At 39.9% G+C, this 27,883-nt stretch overlaps 1 protein-coding gene across 1 annotated transcript in view; it reads left to right on the forward strand.

Moving 5' to 3' along the window:
* Positions 1-4,671: 4,671 nt before the first annotated feature.
* Positions 4,672-27,883, forward strand: part of shank3a (SH3 and multiple ankyrin repeat domains 3a) — a gene marked incomplete at both ends in the record, with an annotated part of 144,547 nt that continues 121,335 nt past the window's right edge. The window contains one exon of the mRNA XM_079223862.1: positions 4,672-4,986. Coding sequence (XP_079079988.1) covers positions 4,672-4,986 — 315 coding nt within the window. The remainder of the gene's footprint in view (positions 4,987-27,883) is intronic.

Consider the following 27,883-nt stretch of genomic DNA (forward strand, 5'->3'; position numbering starts at 1 on the left):
CGCTATGAGAGAGATGGAGGTAGCAAGGGGATGGAATGAATGGAAATGTTAAGGAACACAGAGATAAAGTGTGCATGTGTGTGAGTAAATCTGGCCCCGGGTGACTTCAGTTTGTGAGTGGCCGTGACATTTGCTTTACCAGGTGTAGAGGAGCGTGAAGCCAACTCTGATGGGGTCTGTGAACAGTTATCACATTTACTCCAGGCCACGGGCTATGTGGCTGGTTTGTCAAAACTGACTGTATGTAATGCTCTCCCTCTCTCTCTCCCTCCCTCGCTCCCACCTTCCTTTTCTGCCATCACTCCGCCACCCGCCCTTTTCTTCCGCACTCCCTTTCTCTACTTTTTCTCTTGGCCCACTGACTGCCTTAGCCACATCCTCTCCGACACTCTCTGCTTCATGCTACCTCAGTCAACTTACCTTTTTCTTTCTCCCTCCCTCCCTCTGCCCCGGCCTCCTTTTTTTCCCACTGTGGACGTCTCAGAGGGGAGCATTTAGAGCTTGCTTGATGGCTGGCCCTGGATTTCTGTTGTATTTATGAATGCCCTCATGTACAGCTCTATGGCAAAGGACTTTAAGCCTTGTGGATGTTTCAGATACATGCATACATTGCACTGGATCCATGCACGCACTGCTCTGTATGGTCATGACTTATTCACTTTGTTTTCACTGGACTGGAGTGCAAGAGATGGGGTGAGAGGGGATGGGGTGAAAGAGATCTGAGCTGAAGAGAGAAGAGGCAGAAGTTGTTAGTTGAGGCATGGGAGCTAGCCTTCTTATAATTCTAGTCCACTCTCTTAATGTTCCCATGCAATGGGAGTAAGACAGAGAATCTGGACTGCAGTGTTAACCTATAGGCACTACTAAATGTTTCTAGCCTAGTCTCTAAACGAAAGGTATAATATCATCATACTATTCCATACACATTGTTAGAGTAGTAGGAGAATTTTGTCATGATACAATTAAAGAGAAAAATGACATGCTCATTATTATTCAGCCCGGTGGTATGCCAAGGCATTTTCTCACGCCAGATTCAAGGTCCAACTATTTAATTAAGCAGTACTTCTCATGTATTGTATTTATGCCTTTTAAAATATAGTATTGTATATGCTGGTGTGCAAACATACAATTATTTGATTATGATTATTAATTATTATTAACCAGTGAATATTTGTTATTTTTTTATATAATAGCTGGAACAATTAATCCATTATCAAAATGGTTGCAGATATATTTTCGGACCCACTGATCATTTAGTTACCCAAGTGTTTCAGTTCTAGTTGTGGAATGACAAACTCAGACATAGCCCAGATGTATGCCTCAATAGACTGTAGAACCCTGTGAACTGCACTGTTGAAAGTTAAAGGTGCATAATACGAGATTGTGAGCATTTGGATCGGCACTCAATGTTTCTCAATATGGCGAGGCCTGAGAAAGCTGCTTGTAGCTAAGGGTGCTAACAGCGCTTGCAGTTCAAACGACGGCAAACGTGCTGACGAAGCTAACAGTGTTTACCTGAGAGGGAACCGGAGGGTGGGTGCTCGCCGTACGGAGGACGCTGGCGGTCGAGATGTTGTTATCAGCTCTAACATATGAGAGCAGTGCAGAGCAGCTAGCCAGTGGGGCTAACATGCACTAAAAGCTCTGATAACAACAGAGGGAGAGCAACTTCATTCTCTGCTCAGGTAGACATTACTCTACTATATCTTTAAATTGCAAATAGTTTTTGCTGCTATATTAATCAACTGAATGTTGTGTATTGTTCCTTAAAGGTTGAAAGCGGTTTAATCAAGTTGAATAATGAAAGTATACTGAATATAAACCCAATTCTTTGTTCCCCATCTTTTCTCGTTTACCATTTGTCCAACTAGATAACTTGTTTTGTGTATATAAATCTCTTCAAGTTTTGTTGCCCACACAGTTTATCCTTGTATGATGCAAGTAGAATGAAATCCCTCCCTGGCCTGCCCCTGCTATCTAGGGGAATCATTGTTGCTATTGGCAAGCCATTTTAGGTCCCGTTGCCACATTCACAGGACTTAATCCTTGTGTGATCTGGTGTTGTTTGTTATGCAGTTCATGTAGTACAATAGCAGTCATTTAAAAACAATGCAGGATTCTGGCTGCTGATATTATCAAAATTACAAATATCTTAATATCTTGATTGAAACTAGTAACAAAATGTGCTTTAATTGGTTGGGATATGCTGTATCATAACATAGTTATGTGTCAGTTTTATAGTACTGTAAGGGCACAGCATTGCTTTATATAATGTGAATATTGAGCCACACTACAAGGTATGGGTGAGCAGACCTGGCAGGCTGTAGACTATACAGGCAGAGTGATCTGCTAAATCCTCTAATGTATTAGGGCTACCTGCCATGCTCTTTCTCCAATGCTAATGGGATTACGCACTGTCGACTGTCCAGCTGTGGAAGAGCATTGTATGCAAGCATCTGTACTGCAGGGGATGAATACAGACAGCTATCCTGCTGCTTGATGAAAGTAAATATGAAAGATTCACCACTTGTAATTTTCTTTCCTGATTCCATTTTTTTTAAGTCTGATCTGCTGATTCCAATTTTGGCCATAATTTTGCCAGGAACTTTCATTGACAGCAAACACAAACATTATTATAACTTTTCTTTAAAGGTCATTAAGCTCTGCGTACTCCTGCACTAAAATGATCAACTTCTCCTCCATATTTATCTCGAACGATATTAAGATAGGAAGAAAAGAAAGCTGCTCCCTGGGATTGGTTCTTCTTGACATGCAGTTGAACTATTTGTCTAAGGTTTATCTGAGGGGTTTATCTAAATATCTGACTTCAAATTGAATCGTGGAGCATGTAGAATTTACAAATAAAGTAATATTTTTTAACTCAGAGTATATAGACAGAATGGCTATTTCACTTGTACTTTGATATCTACAGCTTCCACATTTTCTCTGGGCCAACTTTTGCCTTTCCATCCGGATGACTGGTAGAGCTTATGTGGTGATGGCTTTGAATCTTGCTCTCTCCATTAACTTGAAAGTTCAGTACATTTACCTTTTTAACTTCACAAAGTAAAACTATGCATGTGAATTGTTTTACCAGTGAGGACTTATTCTTCATTAATTACCCATGCAGAGGACACAGAGCAGAAGGATGTTGACGTCTGATTATTTAGTGTGTAAATATTCCTGCAGCCTGTATTTCTGTGAGTCTTTTTGTGTGCATGTGTGTCCATATATATCTGCATTTGTTCATGGAAGAGCCAATCTTATATTGTGTAACAGCAGCTTCAGAGTGTTCATCACTTGTATTTCCCCTGATGTGCATGCTTTATATTCCATCCAATAAGGAAATGCTGTCTCTAGGCTGTTGGGTCAACTTGCACAATGATGACACCAAACATACAATAGAGCATAGCGCTGATTTAAGATCACAATTAATAATTCAGACCTGCCACAAATGTTTCATGGCACATTTTCTTTCACGACAAGCTCACTTATTCAAATGGTTGGCTTTGAAACTGGCAATACTCAAGCCCTTAAGTGTTTGTCTTAAACACAGAGGTACCAATCTCCTCTGATAAGAATTCCCATTGTTATCTTGAGTTCAATCTAATCTGACAACAGGAACTGAACAGGCAAATACCTGAAGCATTGTTGGTTGGTCAACAGATCATTCTTCATTAAACACGAGTCGCAGACCATGAAATCCCTTTGGATGCCTATTTTACAACGCACAAATCACAATCAAGGTCAGATCGACATTATTTGTTTAGCCCTTAATCACAGTCCCAGTCTCAGTGCTTCACATGATGAAACAGACATGGAAAATACTGCCGCTGTTGAGAATGACACTCAGTGGGAAGAACTCCCTCAAAAATCTCAAACATGGGAACCATTTAATTGGCGACGCCCTCATAGATAGATAAAGTCAAGCATGAAGGCCAAATCCTGCCCAACATTGATCCGCCCGAACAGTCCCCCATTCTGTCCTGACATCACCGCAGTGTGCACTACAGCAAGAGCAACAGTGTGTGACAACAGCCATGTCACATTATGGCCACTGTAGTATAAATATTTAGCATATTAAAAAAAGTGTAATATCAAACTAATGTTGATATTTTGGTCAGCGATCACATTAATTGGATAATAGTGGTGCTGTTGAACACTATTCAAACATGCGTTAATACTAAAGATCCATTTTTATGCAAATGTTAAGTAATCCGTTCCATCTATTCTACATTTTTGTGTTCTGTTTTTGTTTTATCTATTTGTCTCCTTTTTTACTAATTGTATTAGGATTATCGTTTGTGCAAATCACAGATTAGAGTTAGATAATTTCGCACCATTTTGTGAATGTAATCTTGCTTTATCTATTCATCTGTTCTCGGTTTTATTTCCAAGTTTCCTTGGCACTTATCTTCTCTCTGTGTTTTTACCCTCTGTAATCTCCTAATACCCCCTCCTCTTTGCCCATTCCCTCTCTGCCACCCTCCTTCCCTGCCTCTCTCTCCCTCCCTCTTTTTCTCTCCCAGGCGAGTGATGCACGCTGCAAACAGTGTGTGCGTGCAGTGTGAGCGAGAGCCATCGGTGTGTGTGTGTGTGTGTGTGTGTGTGCTTGTGTGTGTGTGTGTCGGGAGAGAGAGAGAGACATAGACCGAGCCCCTAACACGGAGCATGCCTCTGCGTCCGGCAGCCGGCAAACATGAGCCACCCAGCCCTCCACGGCAGGACCAGCAGCAGCAGCAGCAACACACATACACACACTCAAACACACTCGCACAGCCTTACACACACACAGCAAACGGCAGCCAGGGGGCCAGCACTGACAGCGGCAGCTCCCGGGAAGAGGACAGCGGTGTTCCCATTCCTGTTGGTGTTCCGGCTTTCCGTCCCGGTGCAGAGCGGAGCCACAGTGCAAGAGCACCCATGGAAGAGCCGACAGGCAACACCGTGGTCATCCGCATTGGAATCCCAGACCTGCAACAGACGGTAAGAGCTCGTTCTGTAGCCACTGCTGGAGAGAGGATAAAAGAGAGGGAAGCTGCCTCTCCCCCTTCCTCTCTGAATGGGTGCTTTCTACCTCTCGTTTGTCTGCTTTTTGGATTCAGCTTCTTTAAACATCTTCAGTTCTCTCTTCTTTTTTTCCTCTTACTTTATCCTGACCATCTTTTTTCCTCTTTTCCCTCTTTCTTTTTTTGGTCTGCACACTTGGTGGCTGTATTTGCTTACTGGCTTCTGGGGGTTCCACTCCTCCCCGCCTATTCCACTGATATCTTGCTAATAAATCTACCTCTTCATTAACTAGGCTTCAGCTGACTTTGACAACTGTCCACTTAGGGTGAGAGTGGAGGGGAGAGGGATAGAGGGTGTGAGGAGAGGGAGAGCAAAGGCATCAGGGATAAAGAAAGCTATAAGAGGCGTTGTAAATCCACAGGAAGACACGGAGTAGAGAATCAAGGTAGTTATACCTGAACTGTGAAACTTTCCCCCTCTTTGTTGCAGCTTTGTGCCGAGACTAAAAGATCCAATCCTACATTCTTCTTCATAAAATCTTTACATAGGACTCCCCGAAGATGTAGCCTGTGTCTTGTGTAGTATTGCAGCCACAGGAAACAAATGCAGCACAGTGACATTGATCTTTTCCTCCGATTTTTTTTTTGTTGCCCATTCCAACATACATTATGCAGTGTATTTTCTCCAGAAAATCACTGTGACTATACTGAAGTGTTTCTTCTTGTATTTGTTTGATGCAGAAGGTGGTACGGAATAGGGCAAATGTCCAGTTCCTAAATAAGATAATTTCATTAATTTTTCAAGCTCTGCTATTCTAATTCATATGGAGTCAGCAACAGCTATCCTGTCATGTTTGAGTGATTATTTGGGCACTACAACAGCCATTCTTGATGAATGGTTTTAGTAGTGTGTATTTTAGCTGTTTTAAAATAAGTACTTCATTCTTTACTGTCAAGTAAGGACATTTCATTTTATTTTCCATAAATCACAGGTTAAAATGATCTTGAACAGAAAGCGATTACCTCAAATTGCATATACATGCAGAGACCTTTCATTGGCTGTAGAATGAAATAAAGTGTGCATTCAACACATCTCTAAACTATGCTCTCTTTCTCCCTGTCAGTACCATGTGACATAAGATCACACTATTAGAAAGATACCATGTGGCATTTTACATGTAACAAAACAGCATTACACCTTTTATTACTAATATGCCCTTGTGTCAACACTTATACTTAGCCTTTTTCTTCTGCTCTCACATCTCTAAAGGAGACATCATCGACAAATGGCATAGAAAACTGCAGATTAAACCTTTACAGCCAGACACTGTACACTTGTTCTGAGGTACTCCGTTGGCTTTCTGTGTGTGGTTTAGTTAAGTATGCTTTTGATTCTTTCTGACATTGACAGCAGACCAAGAGGTGTTTGTGTTCTTTATTGTCATTGCTGTTGTTTGCTTCTTGGTTGAAATGACCCATTGTATCTTAGTGAGGCCCCAGCACTGCATGCTAGAAATAAAGACAGGGAATAAAAGGAGAGCAGTTGAAAAGACAGCAGAGAATTCCCCAAAGGTGCTGCAGACTCGCTGTCTGTGAACAAAAACAGTTTTCAGTTGAGCTCGCACGGACACACACTCACACATATCATTTAGACACACATGATGTAAGTGTGTAGTAACACACTTAAACATACATTTACATACTTGAAAACATGCACACATGCCCTTAACACACTGAACACTGGAGGTCATTTTCAGTCGATTTTCTCGATTTTACATAATTTTCTTAGATTCACCTTTTAAGGCACTTTCATATAAGATACATACCCATGTTTTACATCATAAATTGCAGAACAATCTCAGCTATCTATATAAGGAGGCACCATTGTCATAAGGCAAACGTGTAAAGAGAAAAACGTTACAGGTGATGGAAATTGGTTTACCAAAGGTTTTAGATGCACAAAAGCAGTGAAATATATGAATAAAATGGTAGATACATGTAAATAAATGTCTAAAACTAAAAAAAATATTATCGTTTTTTAAGTAGAAATATGGTCTTTCTGACCTTTCACCAAAATGATAAAAATGGGACTGAGAAATGACTTCATACTGCAGATAAAGCTTCATGGAGTGTGTGCAAATGAAAAATGACCTTCACAATATATATTTTTTTTAATAATACATATTTTTATTTCCCAAAAAAAAAAATATGTACAGAATATATAGAGAAATATAAAACAGAACAAAAACTAGTCAGACTATTTACAATATACAAGTATGGCTTGCTTTGCTTCAATGGCACATCCTCATGCCATGGCATGAGGATATGGAGCAGGAGGATATTGAGCAGGAGGATGTGGAGCAGGAGGATGTGGAGCAGGCCAATACTTGCTTCGTGTCCATCCACTTCACATAGACGATGTGGCCATCACGGATCCATCTCATGGAGCCTCTTGGTGACTTCTTTGTGGCTGGTACTCCTCTCTCAGGCATGAAAACGGGTCAGGGGTGAAAAAGGTGAGAAGGATATTACCCCTCTAGGGGATTTTTTTTTTGTTGTAACTATATTAGTGACTTCCAAACGCTTATACTTTCAGATTACTTACTTTTTCTTTTTTTGCCAATGACTTATTGCAAGGAACCTTTGATTTACTCGGAAGGGTCGGGTTTCTCTCAAAAGACCAAAAGACGTCAGAGATGTTCTGTACAGCTGGGAAAACATTTTATTATTCTGAAGGGCCAATATGAAAACTTCCGGCCTATTCGGACCGTCTTGACGTGTTGAGACAGCACGTACTTTCGAAAGTCTCGATTTAACCACACATGCACTGTGCTTGTTGATGCATGCTCCCCCGTAAGAACATTTTTAATATTCCATATTTTAAAGCAGTGATTGTGAACCCCTGTGCCGCAGCACACCAGTGTGCCGTGACAGATCGTCAGGTGTGCCGTGAGAAAATTTCCAATTTCACTTAATTGGTCCAAAAAAATAATATTTAGCTGCCGCAAATAATTTTCCATTGTTGAGCGTCTGAGCCTGCAATATAGTGGCTGGCCTAGTAGTTTCCTATAGAACAGGTCTGCACCTTGTTCTGCTATTAAACAAACTAAACGGCCGTATGTTATTGATCGTACACGACAGCTTGTAATTTCTGGGTCGCGTCTACAACTCTTTCCGCCCCGATGCGATGCACACAGGAGAGCACACAGTGGACAGAGAGAGTGGCGAAAAATATGTCGCGTGCTTTTCACAATGGGATTTGCTGCTTTAAGCTATCACTATTTTAAGCTATGAGCTCTCATGTTTAAAGCCCAACAGTTAAGGTATTTGTAGGTCAAGACAAACATCCAACAGGCTGCAGCCTGGCGCTCCATCAATGACGTTTCTGACGTTTCTGAGGCTCTGGAAATATTCTTCCAAAAGCCCGAAAAACACACTCAAGTGACAAAGCCTGCTCACTTTGTGGTCATCATTAAAATAAATGAACACTATGTTTCCTTTAAGTCAGTATTTATCAAACTGGGGCGTATTACAGGTGGGGCGCAAGAGGAAATGCTGATTTTACCGTACGCCGTTAATAGGTCACATGCGCATGTACGACTCGCCGATTCTTGTCATTTCGCCAAAAGCCGATCTTTATGAAATCTCCGTGAGGTTGTCTTTTCTGCTGTTGCGTCGCTCAACATGGAGCATGAATTGAGAACGGCTGTATCAAATCTACCTCGTTTTAAAAAGAGTTGTAGAGGAAAGCAGCTCACTGCAGTCACTATTAATGATACAACGTTATGCTCACACATCTGCACTCATTCTGTTTTGCAAAAAAATAGCTTGTTGTTTTCCACAATAAGCTATTTAGTTGTAACTAAATATTAGTTATTTTTTGCACGGATATAACTTTATTTTCATTTTTCTAACAAAGTGATAACACAATTGTTTTTGTCTGATGGAGCAATCTGGTTTAATTGAAAGTGATTTCAATGTTCTATTAATTATAAAAGCACAGATGGAGTCACTAGTACTGTGAAGTATTACTTTGTAGTACTGTGAGGTGCCATGATGTAGTATGTCCGTCAGTCGCCCCCCCCCCCCTATTGTAGAAAATGTGCCGCGGCTCAAAAAAGGTTGAAAAACACTGTTTTAAAGCATCAATCATTCAGCATTTTGAGATGTTTTTTTTGCCAACCTGGGGAGAGCTGGAAAAACTTAACTTCAGCCATGAGTCAAAAATGATTATGGCCTCCTTACTAAGTATTATGCAAGCCATTTCATGCCAGCCTGTCACTGGGTCTAACATTTACAGTCAGACCTACAAACTCATGAGGGGTGAAAAGGGTGACACGAGCGGGGGGGGGGGGGGGGGGGAGTCAGTGCCGAACAGCGTCGTCGAGAAGCTGACAAACTATGATCATTATGGGTTTTAATTCTTCTTTTGTCAATACCCAAGTGTGTGTGTATGTATGTATGTATGTATGTATGTATATATATATATATATATATATATATATATATATATATATATATATATATATATATATATATATACACACACTACCGTTCAAAAGTCTGGGGTCACCCAGACAAATGTTCAGCAATTTCTCACATGGAATAATCTTCATTTCTAAGAACAAGAACAGACTGGCGAGTTTCACATGAAAGTTCTCTTTTTCTGGCCATTTTGAGAGTATAATGAACCCACACATGTGATGCTATGCATAGGAAGGCCAGTTGTATAGCTTCTCTCACCAGCATTACTGTTTTAAGTTGTGCTAACATAAGTGCACAAGGGTTTTCTAATCATCCATTATGCCGTGTTCACACCGGACGCGACGCGAATTTGCGGCGCGACCAGTTTACATGTTAAGTCAATCCACAGACGCGCTGCGGCGCGAATTTGCGGTGAGATAGACGCGTTGGAGGCGGCGCGAACAGAACGTTTGACCTGGGGCGAACAAAGCGAAGGACGCGGCGCAAATTTGCGTGAGTTGAATTCTCCCAACTCTGGCGGAGAAATCGCGTGACGCAAAGTTGCGGCAGCCAATCAGCGTTGAGAATCAGCGTTGAGAAGCTCCGCCCGTCACCACCGCCGTCTCCCCGTTTCTGAATGAAACTGCTGCTGCTCCGCCTGAACCAGCGCTGACAGCGGCTTCATTGAGACGCTGTTGTGGGACTACTGATAATATTATGAACCCAGACACCATGGAGTTTGATGTTCCGACATATGTGGAGTTTACACAAAAAGTATAAAGCAGAACTAGTGGTTATTTCCATGGTGGATGGCATAATCGGTATCGTTTTACGGAGATACGCGAGACGCAGTTCCTGGAGGAGTCGGTGAAATTCACCGAGCTGTGTGCGGCTACGGATGATGTTATGAACCCAAATACGAGGGCGTTTCATGTTCCGACATGTTTGGGACTTCCACAACAAGTATAAAGCAGAACTAGTGGTTATTTATTCCATGGTCGATAGCGGAAATGAAAGCTTCGTCGCTTGTCTCTCACAGAGGCAAGCAACAGAGCTAAGCCACGGCCCTTTGGTCGCGCCGCGAATTCGCGTTTGGTGTGAACACCTTCTTTCTACTCGCGCGAGTAAACTTCCGCGGTGGACGCGGCGCCGCAAATTCGCGTCACGTCCGGTGTGAACACGGCATTAGTCTTCTATGCAATGAGCAAACACAATGTACCATTAGAACACTGAGTGATAGTTGCTGGAAATAGGCCTCTATACACATATGTAGATATTTCATTAAAAACCAGACGTTTCCACCTAGAATAGTCATTTACCACATTAACAATGTATAGTGTATTACTGATTAATTTAATGTAATCTTCATTGAAAAAAACAGTGTTTTTCTCTGAGAAAAAAGGAAATTTCTAAGTGACCCCAAACTTTTGAACGGTAGTGTGTGTGTATATATATTTTGTAGACTTAATACTTACAATATGCAATACTGCTGTTCTATACTGAATATTGTTTTGCTACTACTACATTTGACTTCATAATATTACACTTATATGCCATAATATGTATAATGTACTAGCCTTTTTATTTTATTTGACCATATTATGTCATACTGTTTTACCACTTTACTTTGAGGAGACGTCACTGTTAGTCTAGAACACTGAATAATGTTTCCACCAGGTAAATCTGAACATTGTGACAGCGATTATAACCACATAACTATATAGATTATAATTAACTGGAGGATACACTTTTTTTCTACACGTAGATCTTAAACCCTTAAATATAAACAGTAGCCCGGCCACCCTACAGAGGAAATTCATTTGTTTTTTTTTATTAAAATAAAGGTTGGATAAAATCTCCATTGTCCTCTGCTTATATGTAGTCAGGTGTCGGTAGGTAGAACTGCAGTGCCGCTGACTCGCCGCTCTCCTGTCTGACGTCACATGCTGCCACGGACTCTCCGCTGCCAGTAATCTCACTCGCTGTCTCTCCAACAACGTTAGCTAACGTGTTAGCAAGCTGACTAGCTTGCTATTATTAAACTGGTGGGAGGGAAATGAAGCCGCTGTAGACATCTTAACACTGATTGGCCAAGACTCTATAAATATTACTCAGATCATGACTGTGGTAGTAATTTGAGCAGAGTGCTCCGCATACTATGTGTAAATATTACTCAGATCATGACTAGTAGTACCGTGAGCAGCAGTGTGCACCGCGTGGCGTGCTCTCTTGCACAGTGTACACATCACTAGTTTGCACCATGTAGTCTTACAGACACGTAACAAAGTTTAGTAACTACACTTACCCATCTTCCTCAGAATAACTAAAGCCTTCGAGCTCTGACTAAGATGACATGTCGTCGTCCTCCTCGCTGCTCTCCAGAATCATGCGTCTTGCTTCCTCCGTGTTGAATCTCTTTGTCGTCATGATGTCGCTTTTCTCTGACTAAAACCTGTAGCGTGTGTATATGCTCAGGTGGGTAGTCCTTTGAGACTTCCTGAGTGTACATTGGTTGTTTAGTTCACGAAATGGCGACGGACATATGATTCAACAAATCACAGAGAAAGATTTTCGTTTTTTTTTACTAGCGTCAGATGACACACTGCTGCCCTTTCGCTTGCTTAATGATGTTAAAATTATGCTGGGCTCTGCCTGGGCAGGCACCCGGAAGCAGGAAGTCTCCTCTTTCCGCCAGACATAAAATTATATTTCTGCGATGTATAATCGCGGTGCTATGAATATTTTAGAAACTTAGAGAAACGTTTCGAGTGTCACCACGCGAAACCGCGGGCCCAGTGGCCAGACGTTTAAATCCTAGTAATCTCATTGCCAAGGGACTTCCCTTAATGTGCGTATGTAATGTAAAGATGCTCAACAGATCATTAGTTTCACTTTCAAGGAATCATATTTAGTTCAGTATACTGGCGATCGATCACATGCAGCGTGACACAGTGATAGACAGAAAGAAAAACAGAGAGAGAGCCTGAAAGTCTGACAGGCAAACATAGAGGCAGATGACAGATGGCCAGACTCTGCCAATTTGAATATTTGATGGAGCAGTCAAAAGTGACTTGTGTGTACTCTGAGTGAGCAGAAGATTACACTAGAATAGTCAGACTGCAGTTGGATTACACACCACCTGCTGTGTTTAAAGCCTGGATCAGCAGAATGAAGCACCATGCAAAGATCACACCAGGCAACACTTTTCCTCTTCAGCAGGAGAGAAGGGAAGAGCGCAGCTTCATGTGATAGTGAGTTCTCAAATCCAAAATGACTTAATCCTCACACTTCTTTTTTTGGTACCTAGTCTGGTTACCTTGATTTGACAATATTTTTCGTAAATTATTATCAAGAAATTGTATCGTAAGATATCAGTTTAAAGAAGAACTTTAAAGATTAAATCCAGTTTGTCTTAAATGACATTTAGAAAGTTTTGACTTTTGGTTTGTATTTTTTGTCAATTCCACTTTAAGAAGGCTTCCAGTGAGTAGGCATACCTTACATAAATGATGCTGAAATGGAATGGACTTTGCTGATTTAGCTTATGATAAGCCAAGCCTATTATTGCTTAAAAGAGTTGCTCAGTCCTGGCTGCAACATAGGTACCGTGTCTTGGTAGTATGGGACAGTGAAGCTGCATTAGCAGTCGATACTAACATTTGTTCAGTCAGACTTCTGGGTAGATTATTTGCAAAGATTGTGCTTTTTTCTTTGGAACATAGGTAGCATTTGTCAGTCATCAAATCCAACTCCACCAATACTCTATTCTATAATTGTTTGAAAAAAGAGACAGCTTCCCAATACTGCTAATGGGTGTCATTCATCTCCAACAAGAGAGGGAGACACTGACATAAATAGTCTGCCTCTCTTGTTGTCTCTTTTAGTGCATTCCCTCTTTTTATTCATTCACAGCAGGTAATTTGCTGTCAGAAGTATCAGTGTGAGGATGATTTTTCTACTAAATGAAAAAAAGGAGAAATACCCCCCTTTTTCCATCCAGACTGTGTGTCCTTATCATATCTGGGTACCATAGACTTATACATTAGAGTCTTCTGTGCAGTATGTTTACTGCTTGAAGAACAATTCGGTTGATGGCTGTGCAAGTCCAGGACCTCAGCTCCATCATTTACAGCCTCCCTGTCTGCTGTCTCACTTAGAGAACCCACCTTACCAAGTGCATTTTTTGTTTGTCCATTTCTTGCATACCGGTACTTAGTTGGACCCATGGCCGTACCTACCATTGAGGTCACTCAGGTCTGGACCTTGGTATTTTCTGATTAAAAATAACTTGACTTTGGTGCAGCAAAGATATTGTACAACGCCAAGATTACAAACCTGTGTGTGTGTGTGTGTGTGTGTGTGTGTGTGTGTGTGTGTGTGTGTGTGTGTGTGTGTGTGTGTGTGACTACAACATATTTACTCAGCTTGGTGGTTATTTGATTACAACAACTTGAGGAAACTGTACAGACATGGATTCAGATAACTAGGTAGTTTAACGAGTTGACTGCTTGTAGTTCAACGCAGTGGCGGCTGGTGGCAATTTTTTGTAGAAATATGGTCTTTCACACCTTTCACCAAAATGATAAAAATGGGACTGAGAAATGACTTCATACTGCAGATAAAGTTTCATGGGGTGTGTGCAAATGAAAAATGACCATCACAACATATATATATTTTTTTTAATAAAAATATGTATTATAAATTAAAAATATATAATATTTACACAATATACATGTTCAGAAATAGAAGACAGACCCAGGCTGGTGGGGATGGCTGTGCTAGAGGGGCTGGTGGTGGTGAATCCTCTCTGTAAAATAAATGACTAGTCAATACTAACTTCGCACAGTTAAACAGGTGTACATGTGTAGCTGAGCTGTGTACCTACCTGGTAAACAGTGTCCGGGTCGTCGTCGTCAGTCTAACACGACGGCGTAGGTGCTGGTGGCTAGAGCGAAGCGCACGTTTGAGCAGGGACTATGCTCAGAGCATGGACTATGCTCAGAGCATGAGCTAACTGTGCTAACGGCTACTGTAAACAACCTACGTGCGTACCTGCGTTACCCCAGACTCGAGCAGCAAGGGAGCAGGACCAGCTAAATGTGCTCACTATGCTAGCGTAAATATGCTATTGCAACACAAAGTTTAGTATCTAAATACACTTACTCATCTTAAAATGTCTTCTGCCTGCATATTTCTCTTGGTCACAGGAGTGAAAGCCTTCAGGGTTGTCCTCGTCGACAAGATTGGCGCCACAGCTTCCTCCGTAGTTAAGTGCGTCCGTTGCCATAATCTCTCTCTTCTTTATGAGTGAACACGTCAGCGTGTTTACAAAGCTCAGGTGTGTATTTACATGCTGGTTCTTTGGGAGTTTCTTGAGTGTTCGTTGATTTCACCAAATGTTGACGGACATGTGATTCAACAAATCACGGTGAAGGATTTTGTGTGACGAGATTTATATATTTTAGAAACGTAGATTGTCATACCGCAGCCTCACGGTCTCCGTGGATGAATGAGTTAATGTCAGCATCCTGTCATACGCGTATTTATGTAAACAATATCAGATGGCATTGAAGGCCTAGGTCCAAAATGCGGCTCGCAACGAAAGATTGGTCGCGAGCCGCCTTCAAAATAAAAGCATCTCATCTTAACGCAGGTTTAACACATATCAAAAAAAACAGTTTCTGAAGCCAGAACACAAATTGGGTTACTTATATATCATATAATAGCCGCCAGCATGCTGTCTAAAAGCTCGTTTTGTGCCGTCTTTAAAAACACCTTTAAAAACGCTGCCTGTGTTACGGTGTTCCTCCAGCAGTCTCGTCATGTAAGGCCAACTCAAAAGCCCCACAAAGCTTTTTTTGGATAAAATGTGCCCGTTTTGATCCACCTCATTGTGTTTCTTCGCCACAGCCCGGCGTCCGTGGGTAGCATGTTGACTTAGCTCAGTGGTTCTCAAACTGTGGGGCGCGGAGGTATTACAGGTGGGGCGTGGGGGGGAGATGCAGATTATTATTTTTTTTATCCTTTATTAATCCAACAGTGGGGAAATTACTCTCTGCATTTCACCATCCTTAGTAATTAAGGAGCAGTGTGCTGCTGTGAAGACTCAGTGTCTTGCTCAAGGACACTTCAACATAAAACTATGAGGAGAACAGGGATTGAACCGGCTACCTTGTGGTTTCAGGACGACCACTCTCCCCATGAACAAGATAACTTAACATAGTACAAAAGTACAAAGTACACGGACATAAAACGTTGTTAATAAATACATGGCGAAATGCCTGTACTTTCCTGGAAATGTTTACGTTACGCCGTTAACAGGTTACGCTGCGCATGTGCGACTTGCCGATTCATGGCGTTTTGCTAAAAGCCTTCCCTTCGTGAGATCGGCTTTTCTGATGTTGCAAGACAGAATATAGATTTAAGCTCAACATTGAGCAAGAATTGAGTGGCCGTATCAAATCTACTACCCCGTTTAAAAAATATTTGTAGAGGAAAGCAGCTCACTGCAGCCACTAATACTGATATGTGATGGCTCACATATCTGCACTCATTTTGTTTTGCACAGGTTGAACGTTATTGTTATTATCTTGAAAATATATTCATGCAAAACAGGTTAATTGCAGCCACAATAGGTACTTTTTTTTGCCAATTATTAGTTATTTTTTTGCACAGATAAAACTTTATTTGCATTTTTCTAACAAAGTGATTGCACATGTTGTTAGTTTTTGTGTAATGGAGCAATCTGGTTTACTTGAAGGGATTTCAATTTTCTTTAATCTATTATTTGAAAAAGCACGGATGGAGGAGTCACAAAAAGTTGGACAATTTTTTTGGGGCGGTGGGGCCCGAACATTTTTCTTCCTCCAAAGTGGGGCCCAACAGAAAAAGTTTGAGAACAACTGACTTAGCTTGATATGCTATCTTAGTAGCTTGACAGTAATCCACGCGTGTCATCTGTGTGTGCCATTCATGCGTGTCTTCCTGGTGTGTCCTCTATGCGTGTCTTCCTGGTGTTCTCATGTTTTATTTTCAGTCCACGTTGATTTCAAAAGCAAGCATGGCAAGTAAAACACAACGTTAGCACGACTGCATCCAGCAGCTAGCTTAGCCACACTGGGCTGTTGTAGCTTAACTGTCTGCACAGAAGCTCAGGCTGCTCCCTTTCACACCAGTCTTTTGTTTTATGGTGAGGTCCGGTTGATATGGGACCAGGTGTTTTACCTGTAGTTTCTCCACCAACAGTCTTCTCTCAAACGGGTGTTGGAGGAGAGATTATACCGAGTTAGCGTTTGGCTTTCTGTGAAGAGCAGTGCTCGCATTCGCAATTTACTCGCATTTGTTTTGAGCAGATATCATATTTTACAAATATTACTGGGTATATTCCATAGCTCAAAAACACAAATACTGACAATTTGTATAATTTACTAATATTATTATATTTTTATAATTAATAATATTATATATATATATATATATATATATATATATATATATATATATATATATATATATATATATATATATATATATATATATTTTGGTGGCTCAAGGTGGGTGGCCGGCCGTCACTGGTTCAATGCCATTCATACCCAGACAGACAATATCTCACCAATAGCTTCTATGTGGTTGTGAAGAATGAGAGAGAGAAGGTGATGAGGGTGAGAGACAAAGAGCAGGTACTACAGACTGTACCCAGGATAGGATTAGCATATGTTTCACAACAACTCACCTGATCCAACTCAACAATGTCATTACCACAAACATATATCTGTCCTTTGGTTTATACAATGGAATATATAGGCTCAATTAAACAACCAAAGATCTTGCATAATTATGATCTAATAAAAGTATTATTGTATAAATAAATGATTGTAAGATACACATTTTGTTTACATTTTAGTACTGAGACACATTTCTATAATTCAAATCCAAAATGAAGCAAACCTAAACACAAAGATGAAAAGAAGAAGGTGGTTTCCTGAAACAGATGAACTCTGTGTTAGGTGCTCTTAATCTCCAGCAGATCACACACACACTTTTTTCTCCTGCCCTAAACTACACTCTCTCTGGACATTTTTTGATACCCTTTCTGCAGTCTTTAATATTCGTATGTCTCCATGCCCTTTGATTGCTATATTTGGTGTGTCTCCTGTTGTGGGAAGGTTTACTAGTCGTCAGGCTGATGTTATTGCATTTGCTGCTCTGATAGCCAAGCGTCAGATACTGCTACATTGGAAGAACCCAAAGCCGCCTAGCACATACTCCTGGTATGAAGAGGTATTGTCATTTTTACACCTTGAAAAAATCAAACATACTGTCAGAGGATCTCTGAAGAAATTTCATAAAACCTGGGACCCTTTCCTTTCTTATGTAAATAACCAACCCTCTGCCAACAGCTAACCCCCCCCCCCCCCCCCCACCCCCTTTTCATTTGTTTGTTTGTTGTTTTTGTTTTGTTCATTCTATTATTTTGTATAATTTGTTTTATTTTACTATGTAGTTTTATTTTCCTCTGTCTGCCATTTCCTTTGAATTTGTGGGTTTAAAAAAAAAAAAAAAAAAAGCCTGTCAAACCCTGTTAACTACAATCACAGCTTGTATCACTTTTTTTCTGGGGTTTGATCAATAAACATATACACAAAAAAAAAGAAAGGAAGAAGGTGTTTAGAATTTTGGTCAATTATTTTCAATATATGTTGGTAGGATAGACAAGTGAGGAGTCACAGAAAAAGGGATACAAATAAATACTGAATACAAAGGTGGAGAGAGAGCGGTAGTGTGAATCCACTTTTATTAATCATTATCAGCATTCATTTTCAAATATTTTCTGATTCATTTTATCCTCTTCTTTCTTTTATGAATCATTCATTGCAACATTTAACCTTAATTTTCAAGACAGACCATTTATGCTAATTTCCATTGACATGGATTTAAAGCAATTTTTGCTCTTGCATGCCCCTGGACCTCCCTAGTAAGCTTAAGCTCAGTTTTTTGACCTCTGTATTTCTGAAACCTTGTGCACTGCAATGGTTATGCCATTCAGTATATATTGTTACATCTTACACTCTTAAACTGTGAGCCTTACTTCCTCAATGACATGTTTGCACAGTCTGCAACTATGGTTGGGTCTGTGTCACCTCTTTTGTCTGCCCATGTTCCTGTGTGGGGGATTTGCTTTCCAAGGTAGTTCCTCTAACCTGATTTTAAGCATTCTCCATATCTGCTGCTGGTTTGAGATATTCTCCAAGCTGTTTATTTTCAGGAGCAATTTTACTGATGTACTCGTAGAAGCTTCATGTTTCATTCAGAACACTGGCCTTGACGCCGACTAAGCCCTTCTCTCTAGTATACAGTCTCAGGAGGCTGGAATTAGGATAAGATGATCTGTGTACTTTGACAAGTTTCCTGTATGAGGAGAGTAATGAGAAGACCTTTTATGTTATCGATGTATAGATTACCTTTAATTATCAACTACCCAACTAGTCTTACAGAGAATGAGAGTGTGACTGCAAGCAAGAGAAACAATACTTAAATTAAAATGTAACTTCATTTGGTTCATTTAATTGCAAAATGAAAAAACAAAATCTCACAAAAGCAGCAGGGTTGCAACAGGGACGACGAGCCAACTGCCATAGATTAGTTTAAATATCTAAGGACAAGTAGTGCTTCTGTAATGGCCTTTCCACTCCACTGACAGGTGAGTACTGGGATCGTAAGTGGAATCTCATCTTTTTGTAGCCGCCTTGTATCCAGTACCTGCTATGTAGTCTACTGGTAGTTCAATATTTTTAGTCTCAATTATCATTTCCTTATCTAACTACCATCTACCCACACGGTCAGTCTAAATTCCATTCTTGTATCTCATTTTGTGCCTAATTTTTGTGGTTCTATTTAAGTTGAATGTGTTGTTTTTTTCTTTCTAAAGAATCATTTATTATAAGGATACGATATAGTGAACTTAATTAACCCCCACGTATGCCATCATAAACAAAGACATACACAATACAACAACAAAGACAGAGACACAATGTACACAATACGCCATCTACTACACAATGGATAACACCAAGACTGGTCATTTAAGGGAAATACACACACCATTGCAACAATTACAGGAGGGACAGCAAACGCCAAGTACACAATCAATAAGATAGATCAGTAGCAAAACAAAACAATGCAGATATGCATTGTATAACCACGCAAACAGTATGCTACGTGGGTAGTTGCTGCATGCAGTGCATTCTTAAATAGTGGAAAGGAACATCGTATCAACATTGTTCATTAAAAAGTCAGCTGCTGCAGGAACAAAAGCATCCTGAGCTGGTTGCTCCTGCTACTCTTTATGAAGTACTCTTTATTGTACAGAGGATGGACTCCAAAGCTTCCTTCTGGGTTCTCTGCTCTGTGCCGATTTCCAGAGAATCTGGAGTCAGGCCAACAACAGATCCGGCCTTCTTGATCAACTTATCGATCCTGTCCCTATCCGCAGATGTAATGCTGCCACCCCAACAGACAACTGCATAGACAAGAACAGCATATTAAATTACTCTTTTGTCTAAAGCTGTGGTATTTAATGCAACTTTTGTGATCGGATGTGCAAGATGGAAACTGTCTGCATATGTGTGTCCACACTTCAATACCACCTGTCTGATCGGCTATTGATTGGATACTTTTTGTGGTCAAAGGAGCGTCTGGAAAAATACTCCGCTTAAAAAAACAAAACTCATTCTAATTCTGTGATTAACACATTTTCCCATAAATTCTTCATAATAGTAGTCCCCTGTTATTTTGTTATGTACAATCTTTTATTTTCATCCTCTTTGCTTCAATCCTGGAGAGGAACTACTTTGTGTGGGGAAGATGATGCAAGACTTACATTTAATAAATTGTCCCGGATTGGGCCCACATGCTGTCCACTTCTCACTGAGATCTGAACTAAATGTGAGCAAGGCCACCTCGGCATGTGATTTGACTGATTAGATCCCAAAGCGAGAAAGATCTGATATCAAACCATACATACTTGACAGTTAATGTGTCCTGGTCTCATTGAAAAGACAACGAGAACCATGGTCTTTTATTAAATAGCTTTTAAACTATAACTTTAAGCAGATTAAAACCAAAGCCATAACAACAACAAAACACATTCTCCTTAGCCCTAGATAATTGGCACCATCTGGTGCAGTAGTTACTTGAAGAGACTCATGTTATCCAATTCTTCATGTGCCTGTTATTGGATGTCTGCTGCTGTGATAGTGACTGGTTCCTGGTCTGGGAGAATGTAGTGGTTGTCCATTATTGGTGGTATGCAATGATCGTTTCAAACACCGATTATGCTTTATCAGCAGTCTTCGGCTTCAGTTCTTGGGGGGTGTGCCCTTGTATTGCACTGTAGATAGTTTGTTTTGTGTTCAGAATATTCATCATTTTGGCCTGTGGTTGCCAGCATGGTGAACCTTTTGTGAGCAGTGTTCAAGACCTCAGTTAAGGAAATCTCAACGTATTTCTTCAGTTGGCAGGACCGGTTCTTGATCTTGCCACCTGAGTTTTCCAAGGCGGACACCGGTTTTATCTTGCCTTCATGATCCTGTTGCTGACAAACACATCATTTGTGTTGGGCATAGTGGTGGGATTATATCGTCAGTACTCTTCATTTTCTAGTTGTGATAACAGCTTTATTTTTTTCCCATTTTAGAATGGTCAGACATTAATGTTGAGTTTGAGAAGAGATAATGGTCTATCTAAAGTATATCAATTTCATGATATCCCTTTCTTTTTGTCTATCTCTCTGCTTCCGCTCTCTTTATGCCTCACTGTCTTTCATCCACACTTCATGTCCTTGTCTCTGCATCTGACTTGAGTCTCACGCTCAACAGTGGTTTGACTATTCCTCCAAAATATCTCACACACAGAGATTGACATATGCAATGTTGCATCAGGGATTGGTGGGCATCTCTCTGAAATGCCTCCCATGCGCCCATGTTGCTATTTTTAGATATATTCACAGTGGCAGCAGGGCCACACATTGTGGCTAACATATTCCTACCTCTGTTTGCTCACAACAGCCATGAAGGGAGAGAGCTAGAAAGAGATTTGACCCTGTGTGACACCGTTCCCCTTATTCTTATCTTACTTGCCATTCATTCACTTCCATCTGTCCACCAGGTCCTGCACAAAGAGAAATAATGCAAGGAAAAGGCTGAAAACAAGAGGAGTGTAATGTTATTGTATATTGGAAAGTGAGCGGAGCAAAGCAGGAGTGTGTTTTTAAATCAGCTATACCAAGCCACCACTGTTCTCACAGAGAACACACATGTTCGAGCGCCGGTATGACCCAATACAGCTTCCACTCTGAGTTGACACTTCACTAGGCCTTACCCCCGCTGCTACTCTGTCAAGCTGTCATAGGTACCATTGAACCCACACTGTCACTAACTTAATTGCTTGAATAAATATTATCACATTTAAAAAAAAAAAAAAAGGGATTTCAGAGAGAAGCAGACATTAGGCTTGAAACAATGCGGTTGAAGGATAAATCAAGAATATCAAACTGATTCAGCAGCAAAAACAGATATAAAGATAAAGCTGTAGCCATAGCCTACATATCACAGTACAAAAAAAATGTAAATATCGGAAACGATTGAATGAGTTTTTGGAGCAGCGCCAATTAGTTGTCAGACCCTGGTCGGAGCTGCCAGATGTTACACTATGTTAGGCCAGTCTTTGTTCGAGGGCAGGACTTAGTAAAGGGTAAATTCCTAACGTGTATGCTAGACAAGCTTGTTCTTTATTTAGTGCAGATACTAACAGTCTTGCAATAGAGAAAAAGGGAAAATACCCGTAATAGGGATGTAACAAGAGAATAAATAACTGTTTTTGGGAAAGTGCTTTTGGAGACAAATAAATCCAATCAAAAACAATTATTGTTCACGAGGGGATAGACAATTCTCCTTTAAACCTGTGATTGGTTTATTGATCTGCTCTCCTTTTAAGTTATCTCTATTATATTCACTTCTCACTTGTTTTTCTGTCTTTGAGAGAAAGAGATGGAGGAAAACAGAGTCTAGTCTGAGAGAAACCTGGGAATAGATGGAGATATTAATATTAGCCCAATCATACTGAGCTTTTGTTACAGGTCTGGGTTGGATATTCATTGTGTTTGTGCAGGGGGAACAACCTTCACCATTTTAATATTATCTCTATAACCAGAAATGAGAGGACACTAGATTTTAATATGTGATTGTGATTGTACTTCTAAGCATATAATAATAATCAGGTAGTGTGGCCTCCACCAAGAGATGAACTTGTCTGATTTAGTTATATTTTAGGACTTAATCTGTTTTAGTAAAATGTTGAATTGAGATTATATGTACAGTGGTAAAAGCTAAAGGCCCTTCAATGTGATACTTGCAGTCAATAGATTAATACTATACTCTCTACCTTGCTACCAATGGGAAAAGAAGACCTCTCTGCAATGTACACACTAAACATTTCTACATTTCCCTTAACAGGAGGGGAGAGCGGTCTCTACTTTTGTAATCATACTGAAATGAGTCTGTCTTACCAGCAGCTCAGAGGTAAACTGCAAAGGTAGAATGTCTTTTCTTTTCACTCTCCCTGTTCTTAGCAGTGACAATTATAAAATAATTTCAATTTGCCTTTGGTTTATGATAGAACCTGACAGCACCTGTTGCATAAGAACCTTATGGAATCTAAAGCAACATTCGAAAACTTTAACTTAGCATTCTGGAATTATAACTTGACAAATTAAAATTTTGGAACGTTTACATTCTATAACTGTCACTTAACATTCTAAAATTGTCACTTAAGTCATCATGTTCATGTTCAGACTTGAACATCAGACACTACTGTGTACTAAGAGGTATTTCTTATATTTGATATAAATGAGGTGGACCAAATATAAATGTTGACTTTCTTGTAGGACTGATCGATTGGTATGTATTCTTTTTCGACGTGCACCGTATTAGCTGGCAGAAGATAGTACAATCGCATATTATTTTCAGTAGTACATATTGATGGAACAAATGTATTATTAAGTAGTGTATGCTCTCCTTCTCACTAGCAAGAGCACAGTTTCTATATAATACAGAAAACAATCTTTTTGATGTATAATTAATAGTACATTTAAAATGTGCCAAACCCAGCCCTGGTAATCATAAATGTCAGGGAGTAAATCAAAAAATGTGAAATCACAACAAAGTGCATTAACTATACTATATTTGGGCTGTTGCGACATCTGGTATTGACGATAACTATGATATTTGAAAAATGTAATATTGACGTCAAAGTAATAAGATGCATATGATATTGTGGTAATAATACAATGGCTCTTAATGACTCTCTCCACCTTACCACACTAATATTTTGAATGCAATTCATTTGACAAAAAAGAGACAGATTAAAGATTAGTTTATATTGTTATTGTGAATTCATTTTGCAACAATAATTGTGTAGAGAAGATTTTTTTTTATCCATAATTGTTTTTCAGTCCCATAAAATTTCATCCCTTTACTCATTTTTAAATTCCATTTTATGTTGTTACCAATAGAATTTAGAATTTAATGAGTTTGAGTTTGGCCTGGTCACACACCCTGTTATTTAAGAGAGGAGAGACTCACAAAGGATGAAATCTTCCTGTTACTGTCTCACAGTATGTGAGTCAGTGTGCTAAAAAGAGGGATACTGTGTGACTAGCAGTGAGTGCCAAAACAGAAACAGAAGGTAAAGAAAAATGTGTGTTCGAAAGAATTATATAGAGTCTTAATATACTTATCATAGCTCCTAATGCAGGACCTCTCAGTGTATGATTGTGATCCCCTCCACCTGACTCAGTTTCATCACCTACACAAATAAACTGAGTTGAATTATTTTAGTCGAGAAGAATCATGACCAAAAACAAATACTTTCAGAACAAGTTCTCTTAAGAGGAGTCGAGTTTCCACATAACTGAGTATTAAGTATAAAAGTATTAAGTAAATAAATAACACACACACACACACACACACACACACACACACACACACACACACACACACACACACACACACACACACACACACACACACACACACACACACACACACACACACACACCCCTGGATGTTTCTAGTTAAAAGCAGTACATGCAGACCCACAAAAAGCCTGATCACTAAGATGCTGTATCACAGCAAAGCATGAGGCAAATAAATCAGAAAAAAGAAAAGCAGGAATTCACAATGACTATTTGACGTCTTCCAGTCTGCCTTTAGTCCCCTATAGTCCTTTTCCAACATTCTATTACATGATCATTTTGGAAATACACTTTTTAATGTATTTATACATTAACCCTGTACAATGGAACTAAACTAATGGAAGTAATGTATCAATTAAATGAATTGCGGCATTGATACATAAATGGGTGCCGGGATAAGGAGAAGTGTGTCGTCATACTCAATAGTGGTTGAAGAAATGTATGCCTAACAATCTTTAACTACAGGCTCCATTGGCCAGTTTGAAAATTCCAGCAAGTTTCCTTGGCAACCAGCAAGAGTGCACTGCTGCTTGGCACACCCTGAGAGTAACTAGCTGATGATATGCAAATTCAAGGAAACAGAAACTAAAGTGAAAAAAGGCTCAGAGGCAGGATAAATATGTCCTGTGAAACAAAAATATTCGCTGCTTTAAAATCTGTCGACTGTAAGTTTAGAGTGTGTTTACTGACTGCAGACTGCTAGCACTGTGCTGCCGGTCTGATGTGGTGGTTAAGATGCAGGATATTCCTCTGTGCTGGGATGCTGTGGTCCTACACAAGGGGATGCAGAGAATAACAGTGTACATTTAAAATGCAGTGTGTGTATAAGAGAGACTGAGGCAGACAGCAAGTTTGTCATCGACAAAGTGATAGAGAAAGCTGCTGAAGAATATTTGAGCAAAACCTGTTTCACAGTTGTTGGTGTGTGAGTTGTGCAGTATGCATTATGTGTGCAATTTGGGAGTCATGAAGATCTCCCATTCCTCACCAATTTCCCATTAACAAGTCAAGTTTCCATTTAGGCACTTTCTCAGCAGTGCTGCTGCAAGAACTGAACCCGCTTAGTTCCATCTACTGTTGTGTTTCTGTGAGTATAACAGATAGTTATTACTGTAGTAATGTTATTACCCTATTCCCATGTAGAAATCGACCAGATCCACTCCCCATTATTTGAAGAGTTTGAGAAACTTTTGCGGTCATCTGGTATGAGTGAGGGAGAGTTTGCAGTACAAACAAGAACAAATGCTGAATGTGAAGTGGCTGCCAGTGGCCACCGATCGGAGATTACAGCCTGCTAGCTTTTTACAGATTCAGGTCCAGGGTCCTCTGCAGATGAAAGATAAGGTTCTTCTGAGTCTCAGCATTTAAAGGTGCTCAATTTTACGCAAGAACTACAGATCTGTAATCTCTCCCTCTTTTCCTGGCTCAGTGTCTGTCGCTAATTCTCTCTCTCTCTCTCTCTCTCTCTCTCTCTCTCTCTCTCTCTCTCTCTCTGTCTCTCTCTCTCTCTGTTTTTCTAACTCACTTTCTCAAATGCACCCCCTAACCTGCTGCTTTCTTATGAGCAACATTTAGAGTTGCAGCTCTGATAAGATCCAGATCAAAATATCAGTAATGTAACTTGTTACCTATATGGCAATCCTTGACATACACCTTTGTGGAATTACAAACTATTTGTATACATGTATATTAGATTATTCATACATCCTAGCTTTCCGATCTGCTTTCATTGACCACATACCACTTCAACACAAATTAAACTCAACTATTCATATCAAATGGGCAGCATGAATCACACACTATTATCCATTATTAGGGATATTCCAGCCTCAGCATTTTCTGTGTGAATAGAGTGTGTAGTGTGTGTTCACACGGTGTCTCTCAAGGTGTCTGAGTCTTGATGGTAGCTCATTAATCTGAGTTAATTGAATCAATGCTGTTTTCCTCTCCTTGTCCCAGGGGTATAGTATGGTAATAGTTCAGATGTAAACCCTGGGGTGCTGTGTTCATTTAATACTATGGGATTTGGAGATTGACTCGAAAGTCCACTGTGTATAACAGCGTTTCTGTTAGAAAAACTTGGTGCTTGCCCACGTTTCCTGGAAGATTTCAATATCCCGGACAAATTAGAGAAATTTCTTTGTTTTCATACGTTAGCCTTTAGCTAACACGTTCATTAAATGTTTTATATCGAAAGATATTAGGACATTTTATTTTAGCCTTTTTCAATACAACTCTAGTTGTGCTTGGGGGAAATTATTTTGAGCGAACATTATGACCGGAAAGGTTGATATATGTCAGACTTCAACAGATTTTACCAGGAAAAAATGGTAATTACCAGATAATGACATTCCTGATGTATAGACCCCCAATTAGTTTCCCATAGCCAAGGCTGAAGCAGAAAGAGAGAGGCTTTTTCATAGTACTGATAATTCCCCATATCAAACAAATGTGTGTTCACTATTAAGAGGGAGCTCAGCTGTAGTATGTGATTACCTAAAGGGGTCAGACGGCCTCATTTTTACAACAATCAGTGGAGGCTGACTCTGATAGACCCAAATGGAGATATGCTGTGTGTACATTAGTTTGTACGTAGCCAGATGTGTCCTCATGACGTGTTCACTTTTAACGGCAATGTTTCATGGTTGACTTGCGGCATGCTGGGATGGCAGGATGTGAAAAAGATAGCTGTTGTTTGTTCGAACCATAGATGTCTGAACATATTTCACTGATGCCAGCAGCATACTTACTGCCTAAGGCATTTTATTTGAAGATGGATTCAATATGCTGAATTAAATGTTCTTTGATAATAGTTTTGGATTGATTGATGGGTTGATTTTGAGCCACTATTAATGAATTAACGACTATTGAGTCGGGCTTTTTAAGTTATTAGATGATGAATATGGTTCTCAATTCTTTCTTTTGTGCATGTTGTTGTAACACAGCTTCCTGATGTGAAATTGCTTCCCAGGTGCCCTGTATTACAGTCAATAGAATGTTAAGCCTGATGCCACTGATGTCATGTTTAATATCACATGGTGTTTTTCTTCTGCTACACTCTGGTGCTCTTCTGACATGTTTTCTCTGCGGTTTAGATCATTTTTTATTTTGTCTAATTGATATCTGCTTGAACGTTAACATTATTGAAAGCTGATGTTGCAATGCTTTTTAAATCCAGAATAGGCAGGTTGACAATGATCACTGAATCTCACTTGGATTCTGTAAAGCTGTATAACGGATAGTGTAGGTAGAGACTACGGTTGTGGATACAGGCGGTTACATTTGTATGTTTATTTAACACCTTTGTTATAAACATATTGGAGACAGAGAATCAGGGATAAACAGATTAAGGAAAGGGTAGCTATAAAGAGACAACAAG

Source organism: Taurulus bubalis, assembly GCF_910589615.1.
Source record: "Taurulus bubalis genome assembly, chromosome: 9".
NCBI classification, from domain to species: Eukaryota; Metazoa; Chordata; class Actinopteri; order Perciformes; family Cottidae; genus Taurulus; species Taurulus bubalis.